This window comes from Pieris napi, chromosome 23, assembly GCF_905475465.1.
Source record: "Pieris napi chromosome 23, ilPieNapi1.2, whole genome shotgun sequence".
Lineage (NCBI taxonomy): Eukaryota > Metazoa > Arthropoda > Insecta > Lepidoptera > Pieridae > Pieris > Pieris napi.
Window position 1 is genome coordinate 1,266,438 of NC_062256.1, and position 13,105 is coordinate 1,279,542.

At 34.0% G+C, this 13,105-nt stretch overlaps 1 protein-coding gene across 3 annotated transcripts in view; it reads right to left on the minus strand.

Annotated features, from left to right (window-relative positions):
• The window catches only part of LOC125061249 (nuclear pore complex protein Nup98-Nup96), a 71,074-nt gene that overhangs the window by 12,191 nt on the left and 45,778 nt on the right, over nt 1–13,105 (minus strand). For all 3 annotated transcript variants that reach the window (XM_047666580.1, XM_047666579.1, XM_047666578.1), the window contains 8 exons: nt 12,076–12,204; nt 10,671–10,783; nt 10,007–10,168; nt 6,245–6,323; nt 4,695–4,823; nt 3,961–4,083; nt 2,339–2,513; nt 241–406 (listed from right to left, as the gene is read on the minus strand). In XM_047666580.1, coding sequence (XP_047522536.1) covers nt 241–406; nt 2,339–2,513; nt 3,961–4,083; nt 4,695–4,823; nt 6,245–6,323; nt 10,007–10,168; nt 10,671–10,783; nt 12,076–12,204 — 1,076 coding nt within the window. The remainder of the gene's footprint in view (nt 1–240; nt 407–2,338; nt 2,514–3,960; nt 4,084–4,694; nt 4,824–6,244; nt 6,324–10,006; nt 10,169–10,670; nt 10,784–12,075; nt 12,205–13,105) is intronic.

Below are 13,105 nucleotides of genomic sequence, written 5' to 3' on the forward strand. Positions count from 1 at the left end.
TAAATAAATAAATATTTATTATTATTCTCTTACATTAAGTGTAACATAAATTCTATTATTATTCGAATGTCCAATGCCGTAGTGCCTTTTCCAGTCTTTGATTATTTAATTGTAATTAATTATTTGCATGCAATCAAAAACTATTTTTAATAATGCCAAAGTATAAATTCTTTCGCGCGTACATAAGTACACGCACCCTTTTTTTTTTTGGGGCTTATGTGTATGTTTGTCAGTATTTACCGATTCAATAGAAACCGTGTACTCCTGCTGATAATCGGGTGTCGGCAATCGCATGTTGACACTCTCTTCTGGCACTGTGGTCAGATCCACGTTCGACTCCCGGCTGAATAGTTCTTCGTATGTACGCACTATCTGCTCTAGTGTTGGTATTTGAGGGCAGAGATATCTGAAATATTACTCATATTTAAAGACATAATTTTGTATTTCGTTTCGAAATAAGAGTTTCTCTCTCTCTATCTCCTCTTTAACAAGAGAGTGATATAACAGATGGTTTGTTAAAGCAATACAAATTTGATACAAACCAATCTTTGTTATTTTCTTGTAATCGAGTTTAAGTATATGTTGTATGACAACAATTAACAAAATAATAATTAAAAAAATGTAATTGAGAGAAATTATATATATTTCCAGAAATGCGTGGACCCATATCTCAAAAACCACTGAAACAATTTTGATGAATCTTGCTTTGTTCTCAAAGTTGGAGGGATAATGTTTTAGTTACCGAGATATGTGTCAATAAATGTACATATATACATATACAGCGTGCAAATGCCGCCAGCGTTAAAGATACACTGACAGGAGGACCAAACTTTTAAATTGTCTTTTTATTAAATTTTAATTATTTTTATTGATACTATGTTAAGAAAACTGTATATTTGATTGTTATGATTAGGTTTTATTAACGATATAATATCTCTAAAGATTGAAGGTCTAAGACAATTCATATACAGTCAAACCTGGGTAAGTGACAACTGGGTAAGTGACAACTGGATAAGTGAGAAAACTCTATAAGTGAGAGTAATAGCCGGGACCCGTCATTTTAAGCTCTCAAAACCTCTATTAGCGAGAAACAGAAACCTCTGTAAGAGAGAGTCGTTTTTCCCTCATGGACCTCCGTAAGTGAGACTGCTACTTCTCTATACCTCTATAAGCGACAGTCGAGCTTTATTTATTTATATTATTTAGGAGGAACTATAGCTACAATAAAAAATACAAGCAGTATTCGACAAAATTTATGAGTTAGAGAAAAACATTCAAAATACAAAAGCAGACACCCAAACGAAATTGACGGATTTTTTTAAAGTGTAAATCTAATATATAAAATTCTCGTGTCACAGTTTTCGTTGCCATACTCCTCCGAAACGGCTTGACCGATTTTGATGAAACTTTTTGTGCTTATCCGGTATCTATGAGAATCGGCCAACATCTATTTTTCATCCCCCTAAATGTTAGGGGTAGTCCACCACAAAATTTTATTTTTTATTTTTTAGACAAAATTTTTAATTTCTATTTTTTATGATACAACATACAAAAATACATACAACCCCTAACTTTCACCCCTCTACGATCAACCCCTATTTTTTTATTATAAATGATATGGCAAAACGACGTTTGCCCGGTCAGGTTGTAAGTTCTAAATAAAATAAAATATATATTTACATATTATGCACAAAATTTTATCATATTACATATTTACTACATTCGTACTTGCTGTGACTTGTTATTGCTGCGTACCTCTATAAGAGAGAAACGCTACCCATGTACCTTCATTAGCGAGAAACTCGGTTTAGTGAGAAACCTCTTTAAGCGAGAATGAGATTGTGCTCCCTTGAACTCTCGCTTATCCAGGTTTGACTGTATTTTCCAATTCCAAAAATATCATATACATACAAAAAAAATATTGGTTGTTTGTAAAGTAGGTTTACGATCGAGATGTTTACGTGATAACGTCTTATTGGTGATATAAGTTTTTGGGAAGTAAGGAATTAATGAAGATAACAATTTTTTCAAATTTTAAATTACATCTATCGTTTTATTCACACTTTTGATGATAAATTTCGGGTGTAAAATGACAAGTTTACTTATTCGACTATGATATACATTTTTCTTCATACATTCACGGAATGACTGGCAGCGCTCGACATGAGACGGGAGATCGGTCCGTCTCTCTCTCGTTATACCTGCGATCGCGCTCGTGAGGTTTTGGTGTGACACAAGTTTCTGAACATGTCACCCGACTAAAACGATTTTAAAGACGTTATCACGTCAATAAACGATTACCTCCTTTTTAAAAGCCGGATATAAATAGTAACTTTACCTTGCACAAACATTGAGCACCCTCAACCAGTCCACCGCTTCAAGTTCTGAGTTAGGGCTTCGCCCCGCGAGCAGAGACAGTATTGCCCTTTTATGGCTCGAGATGAGAGAATCCGCCCCACATTCCTGCCAGATGTTCAGCTGACGCGATAACAGAGTCTTGAAATAGGGGTCACCTATAAAATCAATTAATTTTATTAAAAAAAAAATACAAAGGCTTAAAGGTTTTTGTATTTATTTAAATAAAAGCTAACCAACAATAATTATTACACACCAATAACATTAAGAATTCTGACATTTCATAAGTGTTGCTACCAACAATATTCTCCACCGAAAAAGGGACAAATTTGACCCATGATGAGGGCAATAAACAATAAAATGGTACGTATTTTTTATGTTTTACCTACAAAAAGGTAAATCTAAATAACTTGGCTTATTTAAGGGTTCTTAAATAAAAGTGCCCTCAACCTTTTGGACATTATCGGAATCAAGAACGTTATATAACAATTTATGAGAGTGGGTAAAACTAAAGGGCTCTTTTGCTAATCATTTACTAAAATATATACATACATATATGAATCTCAACTAATGTTAGGTTACATAGCTCCTGCAAAGAGTTTATTGTTCCTAGAGGTTTGAGGATTTACAAGGGAGCGGAAACATTTTTTAAGGGGCCTCATAGCCTAGCGGTATTTTTATTTATTTTATTTATTTACCCTTCGTTGCAAATGAAAGAAACACAATACATAAAAATTCTATGGGATGCAACGGGCGGCCTTATCGCTAATAAGCGATCTCTTCCAGGCAACCCTAGTTAAGAGAAAAACTTAAAAAAAAAATAAAAAAGAAACATGCGTGCGAGAAGTGCAGAATCCTTAATCTAAAGTAATACAAACTAAAAACTTAAAAGCTAATCTTACAAATACATGGACAGCGAATAGTGATGTAAAAGGATTTACATAAGAATTATACAAGTCACGATTGATGAGGTATTATTATGTGGCAGCTAGGTGAGGGGTACCGGGTTCGATTCCCGGTTCGAGGGCAAGTTTTAATTTAATTTAAATTTGTTTTCGGCCTTTGGGAGGGTTGTGCGGTACCGGGCGAGTGCCTAAACGGTACATTGAGGACACGGTCGAAGTTCTAAGGCAAGCACGAATTATAAAAAAAAAAATCATATACTTGACGCTGGCTAATGCAACAAACCGAGCCAGAGCCATAAAAAAAAACATTTTTTATATCCATTAATCGCTCCATTAAACTAGACTGCTAGACTGTGCAATCCGTTGCAGGGCCCCAACAATCTCTAAAGGCAAGGCATTCTGTTATCACTTTCTTGGTTTTTTCGTTTTGTAATTTAAAGTATTTTGTTTTGTGATCCTATAGTAATGTTTGTCTGTGTCTGTTGTTATATTTGAGAACACACATTGGTTGTAAAATTTATAAATTGTTCTATCCTGTTTTTTTATGTGTTGCCTTGTTGGCGCGGCTATTAATAAATAAATAATGAATACTTCGCTATCGAAGTACTTAAACAATTTATGAAACATAATAATCAGTTCGTATTAAAGATTTAAAAAAACGAGCGAATAGCTTGTTTTTTTTCTTGTCGAAATAACTCACCATAAGCCTGAGCGATCAGTATTGCCATATTAAAATCACGATTTTCCCTGCAAAGCTTGCAGGCTTCCAGGATTCTACCGCCCAGTAATAACGTCCAAACACGGGCGCTGTGACCATCTTTTTCTGAAAATCACATTTATAAATGTTTTTTATATATTTCTATTATCTTAATGAACATATACGTATCTCCCTCTATCTATTTATCTAAAATATATGAGAATTTTGGTAAATATAAATGTTACAAAAAATTTTGCTAAGAAGAAAGAATAGGAAAAAAATACCAGCAAAACAGCAACACATTAGGTATCAGATAGGCACTTAAGAATGCTTTCTTTAAAATTGATCAGCCTACTACCAAATATATTCAGCTCCGGATAAGTACTGTGTAATCCGTTTTAATCGCGGAGAATTCGAAAGAGAGGCGCCTGAACTCCTAGGTTGGTTTTTCTGTCAGAATTTGGAAAATTCTGGTGATTTTAAACCTGTCCTGTAAGAGGTTACTGTTCTGTATTTAATCATAAGAACGTAATAACTAAATGTTGCCACCGATACTGAAAAAACGCTAGGCTGATGAGATGATGATTAAAAGATGCTGCAGTGTTCCAGCAACGGTCTTCTTTTTTGTTCTTTTTTTTCGAATATATTTTGCAATATTGGAAATATGGCGAAACTTACACCCATACAAACTTATTATCTACATTATTAAACCAGTTCTAATAAGCACATATTCTCACCATCTTCAGGGTCAACGTCTACTGGCTGCGATAATTCATCATCAGTGATTTCGGCGACTGCATTTTTCAACCATTTCAAAAGATCCTCGTGGCGGCTCACGATAGCTTGCTCGTCCGTTCCCGGTACACCTATCAAAAATAACTTTAGTACTACAGCATATATGATAGAAAATCAGAGATAATAATAATAAAACTTTATCGTGGCAGAAATATGGTTGTGACAAAATTGATCTAAGACTAGCCCTGTTGCATTTTTATAACATTTTGAAATAAAACTTCTTTGGGCGCATGAGGGTAATTTTTTTAAAAAACGTCACGAAGATGTGCAGCGTTTTTGTCGAAGTAAAGGGAGAGAGCGATTGAGAGAGAGTGAGAAGGGTGAATTACTTTATAGAAATTCTATTTTGAAAAATAAAATTTCGTAAAGAGAATTTATGAAATATATAATTATATTTTATGCAAATAATTTATTGAAAATGACGAATTGTACATTATAATGGCACGTGTTTTTATTATTGAAAAAATAAATTAAAAAAATTACATTTATAATCTATATTAATTTTCGACACTTTTAATATATTAATGACAATTAAATTAATTAAATTCTGTGTAATACTTTCGACTTTTTGCGATTGAAGTATGACGGTTTCCTCACGATATTTCAGTACACCGTACAAGCAGTGGCGTAACAATAGGGTGGCAGGACTGGCAAAATGCCACGGACCCCCGACCCAAGAGGGCCCCTGACCAAGAGATATAATGTTCTATGGATGAATGTAAAGTCTCCAATAGGCTAGCGTGGGGACTACAGACCATTCCCATTTCGCCTAAGAGAGGAGGCCTATGGCCATTAGTGGGACATCTAATATATAAAATTCTCGTGTCACAGTTTTCGTTGCCATACTCCTCCGAAACGGCTTGACCGATTTTGATGAAATTTTTTGTGCTTATCCGGTATCTATGAGAATCGGCCAACATCTATTTTTCATCCCCCTAAATGTTAGGGGTAGTCCACCCCTAAATTTTTATTTTATTTTTTAGACAAAATTTTTAATTTCTATTTTTTTATGATACAGCATTAAAAAATACATACAACCCCGAATGAAATCCCTCTACGATCAACCCCTATTTTTATTATAAATGATATACATGGCAAAACGACGTTTGCCGGATCAGCTAGTATACGTGTAAAATAAAGTATTCGAACCCCAGGATATCCACAAAACTTGACACTTGATAAGTGACTTGACTTGACGACCCATTGGTCTAGTGGTTAGTACCCCTGACTGCGAATCCATGGGTCCCGGGTTCGATCCCCGGCTGAGACGAACATCAATGTGATGAGCATTTGGTGTTGTGCTTAGGTCTTGGGTGTTTAAATATGTATTTATATGTCTATCATATAATATGTATGTATATCCGTTGCCTAGTACCCATAACACAAGCTTCACCAATTTAGCATGGGACTAGGTCAATTGGTGTGAATTGTCTTTAAAAAAAAAAAAAAAAAGTAAAATCAGAATCCTACTTCGCAATGTGTTCACACTTACCATCATTGAGAAGATCTTCACCCCAGAGGGCCTGACACAGTTTCCAAACTTGTACGCTGTACGAACTGGACACGCCAAACTGTTGACAAGATTAAGTATATTTAGATGAAATTTAAGCTTATCTACTATATAAAAATAAGTCGGGTTTTCCTTCCTGACGCTATAACTCCCGAACGCAGGAACCGATTTCCACGATTTTGCATTCGTTGGAAAGGTCTCGGGCTCCGTGAGGTTTATAGCAAAGAAAATTCAGGAAAAATTTCAACAGAAAAGCGGGATCACCAAACGAAATGTTACATAAAACGAAGCCATCTGGTGGCGAAACGGAGTTCGCCGAGTTTGCTAGTGGTTTATAAAAAAAACGACGGGTTGCACTCCGGGAGTGCCGGTAGAAATGAAAACTTGAATATTAATGTTGTGCATTTTTGATATTTTGTAATGGTTAGAGAATAATTTTGCACGAATTGCTTTAATTATCAGTATAAAAGTACTATCACTTATGTGGTAGAATACAATATTTATTTATTGCGCTATCGTACACAAACATGACAATTTATATTACATTAAATTCGATCAGGTCACGTGTCCTGACGCGAGTTTAACATTTTTTACCCATTCCAAAAAAAGTGTACAAACTTAGTAATACCAAATTTGGCTGTGATGTGTGATGGTTTAAAAGTGAAGTGCCTTATGATGCAGGATACAGTAACAATAAAATCCTCTATTATTTAAAGCACCCCGATTACCCAGGAACCGTATAATTTACTAATTTGCAATTTGCATAGCGAAATAGGTGCAATTAATTACATTATAGTAAGAACAAAACACAAAGTAACGAAAAAAAACATCTGTGTGTACTAAGGGAGCGTTCAAGTATTACGTAACGCAATTTTTGGAGATTATTGACCCCCCCCCCATGTAACTCGCCGTAACGTTTTTCAGTACCCAAGTATAGTAAAACGTTTCGTGACCACCTAGTGACTCTTCAGTTACTATTATGTGGTGTAAGTCGAAAATAATAACAATAACGTGTAATTAAATCCCCGCCCCCATCGTAACGTTTTACAAAATGACCCCCCCCCCCACCCCTACCAAAATTCGTAACGTAATACTTGAACGCTCCCTTATGTACACGCGTTCGAAGTTATAGGTACTTCTTTGGTGTAACAAGATAAAAATCTTTTCAAAAATTTTATCTTTCGCCTTATCCTACGTTTGTAGAAAAAACGACACTAAAAATTGAAACTTTTATTATAAAGCATTATCTAGTTAAATAAAGTTTATTTAACTATCACAAAAAAATTATTTCTACATAATAAAAAAAAGGGTGCGTGTACTTATGTACGCGCGTAAGAAGTTATACTTCTTTGGCATTATTAAAAATAGTTTTTGATTGCATGCAAATAATTAATTACAATTAAATAATCAAAGACTGGAAAAGGAGTCATTAAAGTCAATAAAGTTCAGTTTACATTTGAAAAATTAATTAAATAAATATTTATTATTATTCTCTTACATTAAACAAATAAAACACTATTTATCTTTAAAACATTTTTATTTCATTATACTATTTATTTTTAAGTGACTGTCTTCATCAGAATTTCGGTTTGTAATTTTAAATTAATCATTACTTGGTTGTGCATCTACGAGGCTTCTCCAAAACTAAAACTACTACTTGCTTTCTGCAACAAATAAGAGAATATTAATTTAAGCTCTGTCCATGCAAAACTTAAATTTTTTTATAATTCATATTATAAATTTTTTAACACATTTATATTAATATAATTATATAAATGTGTTAATAATATAATTTGTAGCACATGCTACAGACCTGGATAGCAACTTTCTTTTATTCTATTTAGAGATAGAGATAATTTAAATATAATACCGGTGTCTTCCTTGTAGGTTTCTTTGGAGTTGTTTGGGGATTCTTGTTGTTCAGTTCGACATGATTTTCTTTAACCTTTCTTTAATCCTACAAAATAATGAAATTGTTAAGTTATGTTGTCACTGTTGTGCACACCTTTGTTTGGCTTTTTTAGTATTCAAGTTATGTCAAAACTGATTTATTACCTTGTCATTGTTGGCTTTTGGGATATCAATTGTTTCCAAAATGATTTTATTTGTAATATCCTGAAATATATAAATAACATCTATTAATTTAAGTATCATGGTGAGTGGTTCGCACTCAGGTATTAAGGTGTATTATACCCACTGTCCATTATAAGTGGGAATGGGCTCACTTCTGGCTGGACAGAGTTTCGGTACTACAAGTGCAACATGGATGTTTTGAGGTATTACAATATCTCTAACTACCTGTAGGAGAATAAAGTACTGTTGTGAGCATATGCCTATGCTTGAAAGGTTGAACCTTGAACATCACCATACATCATATTTATAATTAACATTCCTACCTCGACACCATCACAATCAAATTCATTGAAATCTACTTCAAACCGTTGCGGTATCATCTCTGCCATATCCATTGTGTCTCGAGAAGGTGATGGTGGCTTTGTTCCACCTCCAGTTTTAGATGTTTCACGGCGATAAGATGACAACTCTTTTTTTGTATTCAATTTAGTGCACTTCCACTGATTCATCAATTGTTTTTTGTCTCTTGTCTTTATATTTGCTAGATTAAATCTGAAAAATTACATGTTTTGATTAAATAATGTGGTCATTTTTTTGAGATGCAGGTACTTATTAAAATGTTTACTTCTCTGTTATATCGCTCCAAGCCTTCATTTTCTCCTTATTAGTATTCGTGCTTAAATCTTTGTTCTCAATTATTGATATATAGAATATTTCTAAAACGTTGCTGTAACAAACGCAATAAACATAAGCAATGAATAATGGTTCATGTTTCAGTTTTAATCAACAATAATACTCGATAATACCTACGGATAGTTAACCTCAATTGTATTGAAGCACTCAGGAAGGTTGGCACAGTTTTTTCACAAATATTTTATCATATTAATTAGTTTTGATTTAGATATTAAATTTAAATCACTTCTGATTATAATTCAGACGCACATATAAAATTCGCACTTGTATAATGAAAATAACTAGATACATAGATAATCTTTTATTTTATTTTAAACAATAATTCAAACTCCTATATTTGTTTAAAAGGTAAATGTCAATGTCAGATGTCAATTGTCATGGATATTCAAAATTCTTGTTAAGCTGCTAAGCTAAGAAATAGAATATGCGTGAAGTTAGCTTATATTCTATTTCTTTTGTAGATTGCGCACGCTATAATCACACTCCGAATTTTGTGTCATAGGTGCGCGCGCATCGTAAAATTTCACTCTCATCAAATTTTCATAACGCGCCTAAAGAAGTATAACTTCAAAAAAAATTTCAACATAATTTTGACATATTTTATTTTAGAATGTTGACTACGCTAACTTCAGGGTGTCAGTTTTTTTGTGACGGTTTGCGCGCGCATCGTAAAAAGTTACTCTCATCATATTTTCCTAAAGCGTCAAAAGAAGTATAACTTCAAAAAAACTAAAATGTTGACTATAGCTAACTTCAGGGTGTCGGCTTTTTGTGACGATGTGCGTGCGCATCGTTAAAATTCACTGTCATCATATTTCCTAAAGCGGCAAAAGAAGTATAACTTCAAAAAAACTAAAATATTGACTATAGCTAACTTCAGGGTGTCGGTTTTTTGTGACGATGTGCGTGCGCATCGTTAAAATTCACTGTCATCATATTTCCTAAAGCGCCAAAAGAAGTATAATTTCAATTACTCACCCGCGCACTATACTCCTCCTTACAGGCGTCCTCCAACAACTTCTCGAGCAGCTGCTTGCGACTAACCGGCGACTCTTGCACGACTTGTCGCGCAAACGGTCGCGACGGGTCTTCGGGGGCAGAGAAATCGAGAAGGCTTTGGAGCTGACGACGTAGGGTGTCCTAAAATATACAATTTTATATGAAAATTGCTTTAAATACATAAAATAAAAATCAAAATGAACTAATAAATTTTTCTAACATCAAAACTAAACCGATTGAAAAATAAAATAGATATGCAAACGTGTGTATACGTGAGAGTGTACGCGTACGTATAGTCTTACGTCTCTGTACATATATACAAAAATATGTTCGTTACATTTTACACATTCCTGGGGGTCCTTTTGTAAAACGTTACGATACGGGGCGGGGATTGAATTACGCGGTTATTGTTAATGTTATTTTCGAATTTCCAGTACTTTACACCACATAATGGTAACTTTTAGGTATAAAGAGTCACTGGGTGGTCACGAAACGTTTTACTATTGGGTACAGAAAAACGTTACGGCGCGTTAAATGGGGGGGGGGTCCCCAAAAGTTGCGTGACGTAATACTTGAACGCTCCCAAATAACTGCACTTACAACCCCTTACAAACATTACTTCTTATAATATTTATATACATACCAAAACGGCTTTACTGTCTGCCTGTCCGATTTGAACTCTGGCCACGACGGCCTCGCTCCAGTCCTCATCTGACCTTCCCAACACATATCTGCCCAGCTCACATAGATCCGATTCTGTCAGATAATTCCAAGAATAAAAATTGTTAGACTGGACTGATGAACACTTCGTTTTCTGAAGAAAATGATTTACCATGACGAGGTCACATTTAAGTTTTTTTTTTAATTATAACTTTTTGACTGATTGACTACTTCTTAGAAATAAAATCACGATAAATATGATAAGGAAGCAAAAAGCTTAAAAAAGAATACTAAATGTGGAAGTGAAAAACTAAGCAATACAGAAATTTTAAAAACTATTTAAGATTATTTATTAGTTTTTAAAAATTATGTTAAGTTATGAAGATAAGATAGGGTCGCAAGAGTTCCTGTCACGTAACATGCCTGTAAACACGTAAACAACATCAAGTTTTCGTGTTAATTATCATTCTGCGTAAAATTACACAAATACACACATTCTTCGATCAGTCTCCGAAGAAATAAAATTCCTAAACAGTATTAGGATTAGACAGACGAAGACATGTTATTTGCTAGCTCCTAATCTGTGTGTTTTGTATCACGTGATTAACGTGCAAAAATCATATTCTTTTATATAAATTACTAGCCGTTTCCCGCCCGCTTTGCTGGGCGAATTAAAATAGGAAACAATTAAATTTTATGTTTCATTATTATTATTTTTTTCATATTTTTATTATTCTTCTTTTTAACTTCCCGCTAAGAAAATTGAAAATTTTCGAAAATCGAGTTTTTAACAGATGTTGACGTTTTGAGGTTCTAGAAAGCCTCCCCGAATGTTTCCGCGGTGAAGTCCGTATGTATAAATTTTCATAAAAGTAAAAAATGAAGGAACGTTGGAATTTATAAAAAAAAACGAATGGCAGTAGTTTCATGTCGATACAATCAGTGGTTTAGGCGTGAAGGAGCCTCAAACGAAGACCATTTTTCTTATATATATTCTTATAAAACAATCTCCACAGAGCAAGTCGGACCGAGTGAGGGGTAACAGAGAGTAGTGGAACTGAGAACACCGGAAATGTGGCGATTGGCGCGCGGACGTGACAGACGCGGGAGTTTTTTTGTTATTTATGGTGGCGTTGTGTAAAAGATGGTCTTCTGGTTGCGTATAATTTTCATTGTGGTATTTTAGTTAATTAAAAATTGTTTTGTAAGGAATAAAACTTCCTAGGTTGAGTGTTTTGTTACTTTTAATATTTATCGTTTGTGATTTCCAAGAATATATATAGATTATTTATAAGTTATTTTCCCCTTTATTTACTGCCATGGTTATACAGATTCTCAATAATACTTAATTTATTAAATAGCATTATTGAACTGAAAGATTTACTCACTGCGCGGCAATTCAGAAATGACGTCATGCGTGGTGTTGAACACCAGTGCGTTGTTGGGGCCGAAGGAGACGCGGCTGTGACGGGCGCGACACACGGACATGTCGGCCAAACAATCCGCGTTTAGGCGACCTGAAAAATACACGAAATGTCACTGTGTACTTTATACTTCTGACAAACAATAATGCAAGCTTTTTTGAAGAAAAACTTTTTGAAGTGAAACTTCTTTATCGGGGTTGGAAAAAAATTAGTGTAACATTTTTCGTTACGCCGTACGCGTCACGTTTTTCGGTTACGCGTCACATGTTTCGGTTACGCGTCACATTTGACCGTTACGCGCGTCTTTTTCTCGTCCCTACCACGGTTGATTCGAAGAGATTCTAAACCATTAATAACAAAAATTTATAATAACTATAACAATGATACTAAAAATTATATTACAATTTATGAAATTCTGTAATAATCTTAGTGGTAATAAGGTAAAATGAAATAATTGTATTATTTGTATTCAAGTCTGTGATATTAAAAGCCTTTTGTTAAACTTTATCTAACTTTATTTAACCAATTTCTGTAAAGTTAGTTGCATATAGATAATTTTTCGAAAAATAAGGTCATAAAGAAGTTTCACTTCTAACGTGTGTACACTAGTACACGCACATTTTTTTTTTATACTCCGACACTTTCAATTCCAGATGGCTCGCAAGTCCGTTGCCGGCCTTGTAAGAGCAATCCACAGCATGCTGTTACCGTGCCGTGTCGGTATACCAACAAAACTATTCACATACGCGCCAGAAAAACAAACAAAGAATGTTGTATATTATAAAGTATTAGAATAATAAGCACTATGTTTCTGAAATATTTTTTTTGTTAATTATACCAATTCGAAATCTATATTCACAGTTAAGATAGGACAACTTCAGGTATTTCGGGTCCGCTAGTCTTTTCTAAAAATATTAATTTCATAACAAAAAATATCAATAAAAATCATGTGTACGCATATTCTAATTTTACCAAATTGTTTCTTTCTTCTTAA